At 41.0% G+C, this 18,266-nt stretch overlaps 1 protein-coding gene across 1 annotated transcript in view; it reads right to left on the reverse strand.

The window, feature by feature from the left end:
- LOC109102839 (probable tRNA (uracil-O(2)-)-methyltransferase) overlaps nucleotides 1-12,361 on the reverse strand; it is a gene marked incomplete at its 5' end in the record, with an annotated part of 58,059 nt that extends 45,698 nt beyond the window's left edge. The window contains 3 exons of the mRNA XM_042761380.1: nucleotides 2,424-2,787; nucleotides 10,866-11,049; nucleotides 12,243-12,361. Coding sequence (XP_042617314.1) covers nucleotides 2,424-2,787; nucleotides 10,866-11,049; nucleotides 12,243-12,361 — 667 coding nt within the window. The remainder of the gene's footprint in view (nucleotides 1-2,423; nucleotides 2,788-10,865; nucleotides 11,050-12,242) is intronic.
- Between the last annotated feature and the right edge of the window lie 5,905 nt (nucleotides 12,362-18,266).

The raw sequence follows: 18,266 nt of genomic DNA on the forward strand, positions 1-18,266 counted from the left end.
ATTTTAGACAGAAGCAATCATGAATATATTGGCTTTTAATAATTGAACTAATAATACATCAAACTACGATTCACACAGAGTAAATATGCGTATAACAATACAAACAGTAAAAACAAATACAATACAAAACGAATAACAAAATGGTAGAGAGAGAGAGAGAGAGAGAGAGAGTGAAAGGGTGAGCGAGAGAAGGTGAGAGAGAGAGGCAGAATCATGCAGGATGATTGCCCAGTATGGCAAAATCACATATAGTAACCTTTTGAAAGACAACAAGGAATCAGATCACCTTGAAAGAGGGAATAGACAACCTTAAGCAGCGTTTAAATCTCTATAGGAAATAATACTTGCATGTGGGTATCTTTGTGCCTGCTAAAGTGCGTCGTTCTTTTAGAGCTGGGCGTGTTCTCTCGTGTCTTCCGGGGCGAGCAGACTCGCGCGAAGTTTCAAAGGTTCAACGAACGTGGAGTTACCAAAGAAATGATTCAAAGTTCGTCTCCCTCGTGTAGGGAGAGGCGAATATGAGAATGAAACTTAGTAAAGAAAAGAAAAGAAAAACGGAGATGAAAGCTCCCTAAGGAGCCATCGCGACAGACGTTCTCTCGACGAAGTGCCGAAACAAAAGTGCAACGAGAAAGTTCTGTGTCAGTCTCTTATGGAGCGAATGGGTTCACGCCTCTGTTTGCGCGAACAACCAATGAACGTCCACGATCTGAAGCGGAAAAAAGTTCCTTTGTCTCTGGGGAGACACCAACTCGAGTGAGTTATGGTGTTGTCAGAATTCAGCAATTATATTCCAGCAAGATGGTAATTCCAGAATAATACATTTTACTGTAATTTCCTATGTATGAGTGGTTCAGTCAAGGCAAGACGGTTAAACAGATACCAAAAATGACAGGTAAAGGTAGGAGAAACATAAAGTTACATTCATATGCAGAATTACACACATTTAAAGTTTGATTAACACAATAAAATTGTAGATACTCCAATTTGATATGGAAGACATCTAAGCACAAAAAGGAAATACAGTCAATACATTTAGAATATATTTACTTTCCTTTTTCCTTACAAGAATTCCTAGCGAGCTGGGCTTTTTCTGTTCTCCCCAGTTGGGGTAATAAAGTTTTACGATCTGGTCAGGAATTTAAAACCCAGCCATGCTGGCACCAGGCCGGCCATTCAGCTTGCAGAGAGTTTGATTTACCTGCATGAGTTCAGGGGCTAAAAGCTTTGGGTTTTTAGCCAAGGAATGTGCATTGTTTTAGATTCAACGAGCCATGATTCATTAATTCAGAACCAATGAATGAATGAACTGCTCATACGCTACAGCAATTTGCTACAGGAACAACACTACGAACATGGATGCTGCATGTAGTCTTTCATGTGACACCATATTTATTTGCATTAAAGCCATTTTTCTCAAAAGAAAGTTCCTAACAAGTTTTTGTGACAAGAATCGACATAGAATTTATGCACCAAAGTTGAAGAAAAAAAAAAAATATTGTTGACAACTGAAAAATTGTATAGAGAAATGGTGCTGACTGGTGTTGGTTTTGACTGCATCCTAATATATATATATATATATATATATATAAACATACAAATATACATATAAATAAAAAAATTAAAAAATTTGCTTTCTCTTTCCTTAATCCCTCCCTGTCTAGTGTGTACTAATCTGAACATTATCTGAAACTTTGAATTACAAGCACTTCTTGTGTTTATTTGCCTCTTTATGATGAATCGCTTGCTGTTAATCCTCAACTGTAAGTCGCTTCGGACAAAAGTGTTTGCCAAATAAATAAGTGCAAATGCAATGTAAATGTGTTTCTATCAGATAAACTGGTAAATATTTTGATGTGTTAAAGCCTTTTTGAAAAAATAAATAAATAAATAAATTGTTAATCTAATAGTTGACCGTTTAGTTAAGTAAATAAAATGTAACTACACATTTAGTTAAAGTGTTTTAAACACAAATCAATATTTTTGTCTAATTATTTACTTGTGTAATAAGCATGATAATGTACATCCAGCTGGTTCTCTCAAAAAAAAAAAAAACCCTTCAGGGTGATATAAGACTTGATCACCCAGTAGGGTAGAAATGCACGGATCAGCTCTAATGTCACCTGAATCTGATATTAAATTGAGATCATCCATCCACTCTCCACCCACCTGTACCTATGATCTTCCCTTATTTAGATATCTGCACCCAATCCCAACCTGACTGTCACATTGCAATTATTCTAATTCTCAGTGTTAAGCATGATGACATGGCAGGCACGTTCAGATAGGGGTGTTTTGGGGGCTCAAGCCCATGCCCTTTTTCAAAATTAAAAGAGCCCCTATCAACAATTGTCATCAATAATATTGTCAATAAAACAAAATGCATTTGAATTTTAATTAATATGCAATAAAATTATTCTTACCTCCTGTGTTCCAAGTGTCACCACAACTGCTGCTTTCTGTGTTCCTCTCAGTCAAACTCAGCAAGGCCTTTGCTACCCTTAGAACCACTGCATCCACAAAATCCCTCGGTAGGGCTGCACAGTTCCTAACTGTCTCCGTCTTTTCTCTTGGTTGGAAACCATTCACCCAGTTGTTCACAGGGGTTGAGATTTTCTGTCCATTGTCACTGTGATTAAGTCTATAATGGCCACTTTGATTGACATTCATACTGGCCCCTGAGGTTGTGAATAAAGCCTCACGTCTCTTGATATAATCACTTCGCTGTTTCTCTACCACAGCCTCTTCGGCCTCTCTGTATCTCCTTCCTTTGCCTATTATGCATACCTGCAAAAGAGAATGACACGACAGAATGAGGCTCTCTACAGAGCTTCTGAATAGTGTGGCTAGTTTTCATTTTTTTCTAAACGAATTAAATGTACGCATTGTAGTGAAAAGCACATTCCAGGGCCCAGTTTATGGTGGGGCCCCTCTCTGACCACAATAGTGAACAAAAGGTTCTCAAATAAAGATGCTACAAAAGGCCATAGGTTTATTTAACGTGCAGTAAAAAATGTTGAATTGAAAATAGTGTTGCTTTCGTCAATTAAAATTATGACTAAATATCGTCGTCAACGAACCTTTATCATGTGACAAAAATGAGACGAGACGCAACATAAATGCTGGTCATGTGACAATGACTATGTAATATTGTTGACGAATAAAAACGAGATTAAATGTTGTTTACAAAATAAAAACTATGCTAAAATGTCTCATTTTCGTTGACCAAAATGAGACAAAACGTTATTTCATCTCGTTTAGTCATTATTATTATTATTTTGCAGTATTCCTGTGTCTCATTGCGCAGACGCAACCGACGTCACTTCCACAAGCCCCACTCACGGCATTATTAGATGATGACAACAAAAAGTTAAGCGGGATTTATATTTTCACCTGGCTCTGCTGACTGAGAGCGCACCTTCCCAAACGGACGAGGCTTTTATACTTGTCGCGTTCGCCGTTGTACTATTCTTTGAAACGACAGGGGAGCGACGAGGAGTAATTGTCCTCTAAAACCAGGAATCACTGGTGAGAAGTCATTTGCCAGTACAAGTCTTGTGATGAATGAGTTGATGAATTAATAATTTCTTTATGTACAAACTTAAAACAATCTTAAACTATTGGCTGTATTTTGCATCAAACACAAGACAACTTTAAGCAAATAGTGTATAATTAATATCTAAATTAATTCTAATTCTATTTTATACAATAAAAATAAAGCGTACTTCAAATAAGAAGCCTTGGACAAACTATGCAAACATTTTTTTCCAAAAAAAGCGTTTTCCGTCAAAAATCGCCCTGAACTCGTGCATGTTCGGATGCGGAGCTATGCGGAAAGTTACAAAAAATGCCGTGCACTCCACCACGCGAAGAGTTCGCGTGCACTCAAAGCAAACTTTCAGCTACACCGCAATGACGTCATATTTTCCGCGCTCACCCAAGCGAACTTGCGGACGCGTCGAGTATAAATCAGACTTGACACAGAGAAAGAGACGGATGGCTATGGAAGCAGATTAGTCTCAAATATAATTCACGCAAAAAACACGATTCACACATGCGTAGACAATTTCACATGCATGAAACCTAATTCACATACACACAAAAAAAATTTACGTGCGTGAAAAAAAAAATATATTCACAAAAAGCAATTCACATGCGCAAAATAAAATTATATATTCATAAAATACATTTCACAAATGCAAAACACAATTCGTAGATATACAACTCTGCACAAAAACCTTTGAATGTTTAAATGTATACACATACATACACAAGTATATACCAGGGATCCTCAAATCTGGACCTCTTGATCCACTTTCCTACAGAGTTTAACGCTAACCCTAATCAAACACACCTGAGCAAACTAATCAGTGTCTTCGGGATCATTAGAAAATCACAAGTAGGTGAGGTTGATCATGGTTGGAGCTAAACTCTGCAGCGCATTGGACCTCCAGGGTAAGATTTGAGGAACCCTGGTATATACTATAAAATTAAAATACATTTCTTTTAAATGTATAGCATATTTTTTAATAAGGCAACAACATATGTTAGATACTATAGGACAAAACAAATGCAGTGCAGCACGAAGCATTTACAATGCGCATCCACTGTGCAGAATGATACGCTTGAAGCAACACGGTGTCACAGCCGACACCATGTTGCTTCAAGCACATCATACTGCACACCGGATTCACGCACATTGTAAGCGCTTCGTGTTAAAAAGTGCAAAGCACAAAGGGAAGAGAGATTGATGCGTAGTTTATTATATATGTGCAACAGTTATTGAGCCTTTCTTTTAACAGTTTTAAATTTCAGTTCCCTCTCGAGAACGGTCTCTCGACATGGCGTTAACGCCTTGGGGACTCCCTTCCTTCCTAACCTGCCTGAAATGTTATTGCACAACGCCAGTGAAGTTGCAACTCTTGCTGGCCAATGCCAGCCAAGACGGCGAATGGGGGTGGGGCCCCGCCACTATATAATGCGCCGTATTGGTGGCATAAACTCAGAATCCTACTGAAGACAGCTGTAGAGAAGATGCAAGAAGACAGCCTGGACGACAGCTGCATGTGGGCGACTGTGCAGAATGGCGCAATTCACCTTCCCCCTACTCTCCAATGTGCTTGGCAGAAGAGAATCTTCAACCCGCCTCTGGCGCTTCGGAGGTTATATAGTTTGGTGCGGCGGGGGACAACGACGATCTTGACGAGGCGCTGTCCTTAACGGTGTCCGAGAAGGACGGGGCCCGCACTCCAGAGGAGCACTCTGAAGTGGAGGGACATGCTGCATTTCAGGATGAACTCGTCTGAGCGATCTCGGCCTAGAGTGGGAAACCCCCGATGAACCAGCTAAGAGCAAGCTGGATTCTTGGTTCCTTTACTCGGGCCGCCAAGCTGCTGCTCCCAGGAAGCGAGCCCCATTCCTCCCAGACCTGCACGACGAGGTCACTAAGGTGTGGGCTGCACCCCAATCAGCTCGCGCTCACGCTGGTGGGTCGGAGATCTTCACTAGAGTCGACGGAACGGAAGCCCGTGGATACACGCGCATTCTGCCCATCGAGGAATCCATCGCTGCGCACCTCTACCCCTCCTCTGTCTCCCTGAAGACAGGTGCTATGCTGCCATCAAGGCCCTGCCGTCTGACCGCACACGTCGCGGACAAAGCGTACGCTGCCTCGGGAGAAGCAATCTCAGCTCTGCACACGATGGCATTGCTCCAAGTTTTTCAGACACAGCTTCTGAAATCCCTGGACGAGGGTGGGGCGGATCCCGAGGCATTTAAAGCAACGGATTTCGCACTCAAAGCCACGGCCCAGGCGTTCGGACGGAGCATGTGCTACATGGTCATGCTCCACCGGTACCTGTGGGTGACTCTCACCGAGCTGAAGGACGCGGACAGGAGGGCGCTGCTCAACGCTCCTGTATCTCCATCTGGCCTATTTGGAGACGCAGTGGAGGCTATCGCGGAGCGTTTCTCAGAGGCACAGAACACTCTAAGCGATGAGTCACTTCCTGCTGCGCCGGGCTACAGCGCAGCCTCCTGCATGCAGTAGATCCTCATCTGCTTCCAACCGGCCGTCGAAGCGGCCCCCCTCTGCTTCCACTTCATCAGCACCAGACCCGGAGCCGTCTGTTTGCACCAAAACTCCGTGGCAGAGGACACAGGCATCACGGCTTCAAGAAAGGCGGAAACTGTCCCGGGGGAGCTCCTCCGTCAGAACAAAAGCCTGGTTCCTGACGAGAGGGTGCAGAGGGCCCGCCGCAAAGTGTCTGAGATGTTCTCACGAAGTCCCCTTGGTGGTTGCAGAAGACTATGAGAATGTATGTGTTGTGTATGTTCAAAATACAATAAAGTCTGTGACACCCTCACAAAAAGAGCATTTTTCTCCTCCTCCAGTGATAACAGCCTTACAAGCAGCTGTGAAACAGTCAATAGAATCGGGCTCGCAGCTTCCCCGTGTATCTGGCAATGCTCATGCCCCCGTGTCAGGTGTCGGACCCCTGCAGCCGCGGCTTGCTCTCGACATCTCACACGTGCGTGTCCCTCAAACATTCAAGAAAAGGCTCGCGCACCCCGTTGATCGGCGAGGCACAATCCTCTCTAACACACAGTGCTCCCACTTGTCCCTTGAGCTTTCTGAATATGACCCAGGTACGCAGCAGCGTCATTCAGAAGGTGAGGCGCTTCGCCCTCTGTCTTTTTGCGAGCGCATGGCGGTCCATTTCGGTTTGGTTGCGGAACGTCATAGAGAACGGCTACACGCTTCAGTTTCGGCACAGACCACCCCGGTTCAATGGCGTGGTCAAGTCGACAGTTTCGGCACACAACGAGCTGGTTCTGAGGCAAGAAATTCTCAATCTCCTCACGAAACGTGCGATAGAAGTGGTCCTGCTGAGCGAGAGAGCGAGCGGGTTTTACAGCTGGTACTTTGTCATTCCGAAGAAAGATGGTGGTCTCTGTCCAATATCGGACCTGAAAGACGCATATTTTCATATCCAGATCGCCCCTCGTCACAGGCACTTTCTGAGATTTGCGTTCGAAGGCATAGCGTATCAGTTCAAGGTGAAGCTGTTCGGGCTAGGACTGGCGCCACATACGTTTATGAAATGTGTGGACACAGCACTTTCCCCTCTGAGAGTGAACGGAATGAGCATATTGAATTATTTGGACAATTGGCTGGTCTTGGCCCATTCAGAGGATGTGCTCAACAGCCACAAACGCGCTCTGTTACGTCACCTGGAGAGTTTGAGTCTCTGTGTGAACAAACAAAAAAGTGTGTTACACCCCAGCCAGACAATCATGTATATTCATATTTTGCACATCTCTCTTTGTTAACACACCTGATTCAGTTAATCAGCTCATTAGAAGTGAGCTCCGTGCATGAACTGTGTTCCCATTGACATGCTCCCTACTCCCTGAGCAGGAGAAATCTGTTGAAGTTACCACACTTCGGAACTTTCATTCACGGATTTGCGCTGCGCAACGTCTTCACACACGGACATGTGTGACATCATATACCTCTGTAAATAAATACAATTTAAATTCATGTCTCGCACACTTCCATGCACTTTGAATGGAACATATACGTTCGCTTCGAACTGAAATCATGGCGGAATATCCTGTGATGTCCACTTCGCAGGGCACTTACGTTTGAATAGAACAAACGTCTGAAGTGATAAGAGAAATGTACAAAATGTGCAGAGCAGGAGGGCGTGAGTACTGGAATTGAGAACCGCTGCATTAAGCTTTTGTATGGCTTTAGAAGTAACAGAATAATTTGCACAATCAAAAAAAAAAAATTCTCGGATTTGGATCAGCCCTCTCTGCATACCTGATCAAACAAAAAAATCAGCAAGGAGACCATTTGCAGGAGCGTGGAGAAGCACCACGCTTAAATACACATAACACAGAGTTCAAATGTACTGTTGTGTAGACACTAGACAAACCTGTTGCAACACAGTGTCATGTCCGGTGCATTTCACCGAAAAAGGCTTGTCCTTTTGGGAAGGTGTGCATGCAGTCAGCGGAGGCTCACAAAGCAGAGCCAGGCGAAAGTATAAATCCTGCTTTAAGTGGGCGCATTAACTCCTTGTCTGCACACGCTTACTTTGAAATAGGAATCGTTGCCACATTTCTTGTTAACATCTTTCATTTATTGCTCACCAAACACCTCACCAAACCTGACCAGCCAGGCATTTGCGATCATGGGAACTTGAAGATACTTGTACAAATGCGGAGGGGTGACATGAATGGAGATGGCTCCAGATCTACGATGTATTATTTGGTTTCCCAACAAGGTCCATCGCCCAACACAAAATCATTTTGCTGAATGCATAAACTGTATTTTACTGTGCTCAAACCTGCCAGTCTAAAGGAAACGCTGTGTATGGTGTGTAGCATCTGCTTAAGATCATGTACGATCATTTGGGCTTTATGTTGAAGGGATTCCTTTAGCCTTTTGACATTTGCATATAAATTACAGAATCTGGCCCCATAGTATACATTTATATGAGTGCTTAATGGCAAGGTTTGCCCCTATTATCTGGAAGATACTGAGCAGACCTTCTTTAAGGTCTCCCATCCAACTTCAAACACATTCCGAGATAACTACAGTAGATGGCCTTCGATGCCAAACACCTAATAGGCCCGGCTGAGCAGCCAGCTCTCTCTCTCTCACACACACACACACACACTCAAACCTTCTTGCATTTAACTCAGGATATAAGCCATTCCAAATGTGTACGATATATATTCCTGTGTTTGTATGTTTCCCAGCTCATATAAGCATAGTTATGATTCTCTAGTCGTGCTAGTTGACCTCTAAGTGCCTATATTCAAGCATAAGAATGTATCTTTATGTTTCTATCTGTCTTGCATATCTTTCTTGGTACCTAATTAAACATCTCGGTTTGCCTTAGCTAAATATCTCTACTATGTGAGCCTAAAAGGCATCATACTATTTGTACCATAGTTTGGGTTACCAGATAACCAGTTAATCACTCCATTAGTAAAATATACAAATCAGGTGTCATTGAGACAAAGAAACACTTTCCCGCTGAAACTATATGCCTTGTTATTGGTCAATCCAACCAAAAGGGGTATTACTGGGAAACCAGATAAAACCTCTTTCACACCCAAAAGGCATTTCTTCTCTTAACTTGCGGTTCCCTGGAGACACCCTTCACCTTGGACACCTCGCGACTCCCCTTCCGGGGAGTCCGATCTTCCGGCAGTTTTCAGCAACTTTGTTGATTCACTTCGGAGCAGTCGACCCATGGATGAAATGACCAAGGTTTCACTCCTAACAGGATTCAACAGGAATCTATTTATTATACATGCACCGGGACACTTTACTCAGCAACTACTGAACCAATGCAAGTAACCGCTTGTTAACTATTTAGATGCGCTTCTAGGCTTTGACCCCTTTTAATTAAGGTGATGAGATTCTTTGATGGTTCTTAACAGGTTGGGATTTAGTTTATGAGTAAATACTGCCATGACTCTCCACTCTCTTGCACGTGAGCGCTCGCTCTCTCACTCTCTGCAGTGCGCTCGCGCTCTCTCTCTCTCTCTCTGCTGCGCGCTCTCTCGATATCCATGCCTTCCTTGCGTTGGCATCTATGTTTAATGTGTGTATGTTTGTGTCTAGTCAGATGTTGCATGTTCCCCTGTAGTGTAGTTTAATAAACAACCATATGTATTCACACTTGGTTGTCTGTGTTTGCTGCTCACAGGACGAGGTCACTTTAACGTTCCGGTTTCGTTATATGCTCTGGGAGCAATGTATTAGTAGTAAAATTATTTTTCGTGGCCAGAGAAATTATTTTACCTAGAGTCAATAAACGATTAACACTGTCCGCCCTGCGGACGAACAAATCATTTTATTGTACTATTAATGATAATATTCCACAAACAACAACAAAACAAAAATGCAGTTAATAATAACCCGTTATGATTGATTATGTACATCTCACTTTGAGCTAATTTGTTGCAGGTGTTTGAGGTAATTTGTAAATTACCATAGACTTATAGTCTAAAAAAAAAAAAAACAATTTGCAACTATTACTGTTGTATTACACGTCACGGGCAACCGTCACAGCCGTACCTATGGTATCCTTAAACTGCGATTGAGTGTCGCACAAACTGACTGAAATTTATTTAAGTCCAGGCTATAATGTGATTAGTTTTCAAGGCACACGTGATCCAAGTTGACTGTTACGCTTTCTATAATAGTAAGTAATACAGACGCTCTCATCTCCCAATAATAAGAGAATCTCTGGATTAACATTAATAATGACAGACAGCAGCAGGTAAATTAGGCTGCTGTCCCTTTAAGACCAAATGCACGGATCCAATATACTGATACACATCCGGTTTTCATCCAACTCTTTACGTTTAACACATAACCGACTGCGTTCATGTGAATTTTCCACACGACAGGCATTTTGACATAATTGTGTGCGTATTTGACCATTCAAGCACGAAAGAGATCTGTTTTTGCAATCACATGCTGAGAGAGGGGCTTTTCAGTGCACGCGCTTCGATTGTGTGTCAGTCAGTGCAAGAAGTGGATTGAGTTATTTTTCACTGCTTATTGCAATTAACTTTATAAAACATCATGCATCATACTCAATGTCATATCTCACATAGTTAAAACAACAATTACAATATTATCGTAGACGATATTGCACACCCCTAATTCACACCCTGGCTTCAATATATTGCTTGAGCAAAGCTGAAGAATAATAGTGGAGATGATGCAAGCAATTTCTGCTTTTTTTTATGGCACTGTGAGAAACTGCTAATAGGAGTGAATCTCCCTCAGTCCAGTCTAGTGACCCAGCTCTACAGACACACAACCAACCTACACGTTTGGTGGAAGGGATCCTTAGACAGTCCTCCTCTGTGTAGAAGCCACACATTGTGCTGACATCAGTGACGAAGTCAATATACTCCTTATACTGAGACTTCTTACACTGTCTGCGCTGGTACTTCCCACAGAAGTCAAAAAAGCAGCAGGGAATCACGAAGTAGCGGCATGAGTAAGATGATCTAGATGAGATAAGATAGAGGACATAACAATTAATACAATTAAGAACAAATAAAAATCTTTAAAAATATATTCTTTTATATTAATAAAATAGAAAAAAACATATTCTGTGAGTAACTGACCAGTGAGTTGGCCTTCTTGAGTAGCCGAGTTTGACCTTATTTCAAAGACTACATAGTTTTCAGGTAATGGCGGTCCTTCACATGAACAACTAGCTAATCACAGTCAGTAAACATGTTTAATGAAATGTACCACTGGCTCAGTGGTATTATAAGTCACTCACCTATACTATTGGTTTCCAATTATTCTCTTAACATGAGCATTTGTAAGCATCTCTATGACGCATTATCACTTTCACAAGAGTCCAACACAATAACAACAAATATTAATATCCAACATTAACTACAAAATCAGAGTGGCATAATCATCTGAGACATATTTAGTTCACCAATGCACCAAGTTTGGATAACATTACAAACGTATATGATTAGACTGGTTGAGCTAACCATCTCAATCTAGTGTCTGAGGCTGAGAAGATCCAAAAAGAACAAAGTGCTTTATTCTCAATTTAACTGGAACCAGTGCTCACATGGACTATAGTTAGAATATGACTGCTGGGCCTGCAGTGTGAAGCAAAATCTGTGTGTGATTTCTGACACACTGAAACCATTAGAGGGACCATACCATTGCAAAACATTGGCTGACGGTCAATTTTTAAATATAATCTACACTAGCATTCAAAAGTTTTGGGGGTCGGTAACAGTTTCTTAATGTTTATGAAAAAAGTCTCACAATCTCACCAAATCTACATTTATTTGATCATAACTGCAGTAAAAGCTGTAATACTGTGAAACTTTATTACAATTTAAAATACCTGTATTTTAAAATGTATTCCTGTGATGGAATAGCTGAATATTCCAGTTTCCAGAGTCACATGAACCTTCAGAAATCTTTCTAATATGCTGATCTTGCACTTCAGAAAGAATTCTAAATATAAATGTTGAAACACTAGTGCATGATTTTTGTTCAGGATTCTTTGATTAATAGAACATTCTCATTTAAATTTTTAAAATCGCTCATTTCTTTAATGACCTTGATACCACAACCTGGGAAAAGTGATCATGATTCATCCAATCCCTTCAGATTAATTTAATGGAGAGCAGGTGTATTTTCAACTCTAATGCTGATGACTTGCCTGGCTGCTATTACAGGGATCCATGGTGTAAGCTCATCTGAGTGGTTTCCAATCAGCCAGTCTGTGGTGGGGAAGAGGAAGTCATTGCTGGGTGTGATGGCAGTTTCCTGAAACAGATGAGATCACCCGCTGCATCTCATTATCAATGGCTGAAATTGTAATGGCACTGGTACTGGTGACAGTATGAAAACGATCAACAACCTGAAGTTCCATTACCAAATTAAAGTTTTGTAAATCATGTAGCAAGGGGATTAATGTATTTTGATAACCATAATGCGCAAGCATAATTCAAGGCGATAGTTGTAATGGATGTGATTTCAGGATGGTAATTACTAGAGAGTGGCTAGAGAGTCACAGGCAGGTGATCAGCTACAGACGGAAAATCTGACCACGGCCCAAGTTATAGTTATTTTGAAATAACTATCTTCTGCTCATCAAGGCTGAATTTATTTGATCAAAATAACGTAAAAAAAAAAAAAAATATATATATATATATATATATATATATTAGGGCTGTCAAATGATTAATCACGATTAATCACATCCAAAATAAAAGTTTTGTTTACATAATATATGTGTGTATACTGTGTATATTTATTATGTATATATAAATACACACACATGCAGGTATATATTTAAGAAGAATATGTTATGTTTATATATTAAATATATTTATATATAATATAAACTATAAGAATATAAATATATAAATGTATATACATGTAAATATTTTCTAAATATATAATTTATGTGTGTGTATTTATATATACGTAATAAATATACCCTGTACACATACATATATTATGTAAACAAAACTTTTATTTTGGATGTGATTAATCGTGATTAATCATTTGACAGCCCTAATATATATATATGTGAAATATTATTACAAATACAATTTTATTTTTCAATTTTAATACATTATAAAATGTAATGTTATTCCTGTGATGCAAAGCAGGTTTTTCAAGTCAAGTCAAGTCAAGTCACTTTATTGTCACATCACCACAGCACATGTGCCTTGGTGAGTGAAATTCTTGGGAGCGTGCACCAGAAATTGCAGAAACAGTTAACATAGAGAAAGAGAAAGACAGTTAACATATAACCATACAGACTTCAACAGGTGAAAATGTGCAATATGCACATACATATAGTCAGTACACACAGTGTACTATTGGACATACTTACAGTTAGCACTACACATTTTACGCAATATGTACATACATACAGTTAGCACTACACACATATACACTGTACACAGAATGTACACATTCTACATTATGTAGACATATTTACGCATGAAAATATGCTAAGGTGCAACAGAGTGTACGTGGACTGGATACAGAAATGTTATGGATGTGCATTGGATGGAATCCAGTGGTAGCAGGTAGATTATTGTATTAAATAGTTCGGTGTTGAACTGTCAAAGTTAAAGTGCAGTGTGTGGCATACCATATTGTGGAGTATGCTGTAGGGTGTATTAGGTTCAGACTGTTCATAAGTCGGATAGCCTGAGGGAAAAAGCTATCCCTCAGTCGGCTAGTGCGGGATCGGATGCTGCGGAGACGTCTTCCTGAGGGCAGCAGAGAGAGCAGTCTGTGGGAAGGATGGCTGGAGTCACTGATGATCTTCCGGGATTTCCTTATACACGCCTGGTGTAGATGTCCTGGAGGGAGGGAAGCTCACCTCCAACAATGTGGCTGGCAGTTCGCACGACCCTTTTCAGAGCTTTGCGGTTGCCAGCGGTGCTGTTTCCAACCCGGCAGTGATGCAGCCCGTCAGGATGCTCTTTATAGTGCAGGTGTAGAATGATCTGAGGATGCTGGGGCTCATTCCAAACTTCCTCAGCCGTCTCAGGAAGAAGAGGCGTTGATGTGCCTTCTTCAGCACTGCATCAGTGTGTGTAGACCAGGTGAGATCCTCACTGATGTTAACACCGAGGAGGAACTTGAAGCTGCTTACCCGCTCCACAGGTGTCTTCTGGTCGATGGTGATGGGTGTGTGTTCTCTGCTCTGTCTCCTGAAATCCACCACCAGCTCCTTGGTCTTGTCGATGTTGAGTGAGAGGTGGTTGTCCTGACACCATTTAGTCAGGGTGCTCACCTCCTCTCTGTAGGCCGGTCTCATCGTTGTCGGTGATCAGGCCTATCACTGTTGTGTCATCAGAAAATTTGATGATGACGTTGGAGCTGTGTGTGGCTGTACAGTCGTGTGTGTACAGGGAGTACAGGAGCGGGCTGAGGACACAGCCCTGAGGAGCACCAGTGTTGAGGGTCAGCGGGGGTGAAGTGTTGTTGCCCATTCTGACCACCTGGCTTCTGCCTGTTAGGAAGTCCAGGATCCAGCTGCACAGAGATCTGTTTAGTCCCATAGTCTGGAGCTTCGCAAACAAGTGTGGCAGGCACTATGGTGTTAAATGCTGAGCTGTAGTCCACAAACAGCATTCTCACATAGGTGTTCTTATTTTCCAGGTGGGAGAGAGCAGTGTTGTAGAGTGAAAGCAATAGCATCGTCTGTAGAACGGTTGCTACGATATGCAAATTGTAGCGGATCCAGTGAGGCAGGCAGCACAGAGCAGATGTAGTCTCTGACGAGTCTCTCAAAACACTTACTGAAGATGGGGTGTGAGAGCAACAGGCCTCCAGTCATTCAAGCATGTGATTTTATTTTTCTTTGGTATGGGCACAATGGTGGATTTTTTGAAGCACGAGGGGGAACCACAGAGAGAGAGAGGGAGAGGTTGAAAATGTCTGTAAAAACACAGGCTAGCTGGAATGCGCATGCTCGGAGCACACAGCCTGGGATGCCATCAGGACCCGCTGCCTTGCGGATATTCACCCGTCGGAAGGATCGGGTTACATCCGCGACAGAGACGGAGAGTGCACTCACCTCTTCTGCAGCAGCTGCGGGAGCGCTCTCTGTGTGGGCGGTGTTGTGTGAGCCTCGAAACGAGCATAAAAGTTATTCAGCTCGTCCGGTAGAGAGGCGGCAATGTTCACAGTAGCTGGTTTGTTCCTTTAAAGTCTGTGATTTTATTGATTCCCTGCCACATGCCTCTTGCATTGCTGGTGTTGAATTGCTCTTCAACTTTGTTTTTGTATTGTCTTTTTGCGGCTTTGATGGATTTCCTGAGATCGTAACTGGCTTGTTTCTTCGTCACAACTCCAGTTTTCAGTGTCACATGATCTTTTAGAAATCATTACAATTTATTTAACTCTCAAGAAACATTTCTGATTATCAATGTTGAAAACTATTTTGCTGCTTCACATTTTGTGTGGAAATGATGATGCACTATTTTTCAGGATTTTTTGATAAATATAAAGTTTAATGAACAGCATTTATTTGCATTTATCAAATATATTAAATTCGTTAATAGAAATCATTTTAAATGTCTTTACTCACTTTTTGTCACTTTCATGCATGATGAATAAAATGATTAATTTCTCTCTCTTTTTTAAGTGGTAGCCTATCATTGTTTCCACAAAAATATTAAGCAGCAAAACTGTTTCTTACATTTATAATAATCAGAAATGTTTCTTGAGCAGCAAATTAGCATATTAGAATGATTTCTGAAGGATTTTGTGACACTGAATCTACTTTGTAAACTACAACAGATTTATAAATGTTTCTAATGATGAATGTTGCGCTCCCAAATGCAAATCAAAGCAGCTCAAACCAAGCGCAGCACTAACAGTGAATCGAAACCAAAAACAGTACTTTAACAGCAGACACGTAGCGCGTCACACTACAGCCTATTATATAATTACAGCACAACCGTTGTGAATTTTATGACAGCTCTACCAATCTCAAATTCTCACCGCCATTCATAAAAAGTCACCGGGCGAGTAACACATTTCAGCACTGATTCTGCTCACGTTTGGCACTTGAATCATTGAATGCTTTGAACTGTTCTGCAGATGCTCTCAGGACCTTTCCATCCTGAGATGTTTCTTTTTATTTCAGTTTATTTAGGTAATAGCTTAAGGCCATTTGCACGATTTCAATCATCATGCAGTAACCATCTTTTGTGCGGGGGGGGGGGGGGGGGGGTAAACTTGTAGTACCGTTTTGCTTTTCCCCAAAATGATACAACAAGTTCACATGGCTTGTATAGAGTGTTGCAGCTGTGGAATTTTTTTTTTTTTTTTTGCAACCGTTTAATTGCCAAGCATTATCCAAATGTGCAAAATCATCTCCAGTAGATACCCAAAAATGCTAGACTAATGAGTCCAGATAGTGAGAATAAGTTATTTGAATGTGCAGCCTCACTACTTTTACTAAAGATCAAGGCTGAGTTACATAAGACTCCATACACCTACTATGCAGTTATGGCTGATGAATGCAAGGACACATAAAAACACAAGCTGGTGGGTGTGTGTATGATATGTTCATGCAGGCAAAGTTAAAGAACCATTAGATTACAGGGCTCTAGACTAACTTTTTGCACTTTTTGATGTAAAATCTTGATAACATTATAAGTGGACTTCAGAGAACAGTGCAAAATAATAAAAAAGGCAGTTCATGACCCCTTTAATACAAATTATAAATGAAAAGGTGTCCTTTTAGTATTACTTTGACAAAATGCATAACATTAAATTAAAATATCAAATAACAAATTTAAATTTTAAAACAAACCCCAAATCAAATAAATAAAACAAATAAAATAAATCTCTTCATATAAACAAACTAAGGGTTTGCCTCTGCTCTTTCCATTTAAAATTAGAGGCAACCACAGTATTTTAATCACAATTCAAACAAAGATGCTGCACATGCAGCATGAGCAGTTTTTAATCTAAATTAGATTATATAATTTCAAAATATGAAGCAAATACAGAATGGTCTGATGTTTTGTGAAACTATACTGCATAAAACATCTGCACAAAACAGAAACACAAAACAAACAGCAGACAGGCTGAATGAGAAAGCAAATTCTCTCTCTGTCAGCAGGTGGTGCTTATGGAATAACAGCAATACAGTGTTTCCTTGATTGCCACTGTAAACACAGCAGCTGCACTTATGAACACTGTGTTAATATGCATTATACAGAACCAAGATGAAAAGAAAACCCTTTAACCTACCCTTTAAACTTTTAAAGACAGTCAGTTCTCCTCAGAGATGCATTCATATAAACTCTACCCCCAAATATATTGCGATTTGTTTAACATCTCATCCGATTTGAATTGTCAAAAATGGTAACTAAATTTGGAAATAGTTAGGCTGACAGAGATTTCAGAACTAGAGACACGCATCCAGGCTTTAATTGAGGATAGTAAGAATGTGAGGTCCATAGATACGGCTTTGGATGCACTAGCATAGCGAGTCCCATACATTGCTCGGTTCTGGTTGCAGAGCCCCCGCTGCAGGGCGACTGGGTGACTGTAAGGCAGCATAGTCACGGGACAAAACACCGTTCTTCTGTTCCGATTAAAACTTTAAACAGGTTCTTCCCACTCAGTGACACACCAACTGAGAAAACCTGTTGAAAGAGCCCTAGTTTTATTGGTGATTCGATTGTAAGGAATGTGAAAATAGAGACACCAGCCCCATAGTCCAATGTTTACCGGGAGCCACAGCGCCTGACATCTTGGCAAATTTTAAAGTGCTGGCAAATGCAAAACGTAAATTCAGTAAGATTGTTATTCACGTTGGCACTAATGATGTCCGACTTCGCAAGTCAGCAATCACTAGGTGATACCAAAAGGTAAAGGGGGAGGTGTTGCTACAAATTTATGGTAGTATGTTCAGTATTTCTCAGAGCTCTGGTTTCAAGTATAATTCATTTGAAGTAATGGTGATTCAAATAACATTACCCAGAGAAACAAGTGTTAATGTTAAATCCCCTGTGATGTTTGTACTGGCTACTGTATACAGGGCAGTAGTATTAGTAGTATGGCGCGCACACACGGTTGGTGTGGCTCTGTGTTTGCTGCACTTTCTTTCGGACTAACTCATCTCTTTTTTTAGATCTTTTTTAGCCTCCTTCCCCGCCAGCGAGTGGAGTTTCTTGCCCTGGATTGACACCGGTTT

Source organism: Cyprinus carpio, chromosome A7 (genome assembly GCF_018340385.1).
Source record: "Cyprinus carpio isolate SPL01 chromosome A7, ASM1834038v1, whole genome shotgun sequence".
NCBI lineage: Eukaryota > Metazoa > Chordata > Actinopteri > Cypriniformes > Cyprinidae > Cyprinus > Cyprinus carpio.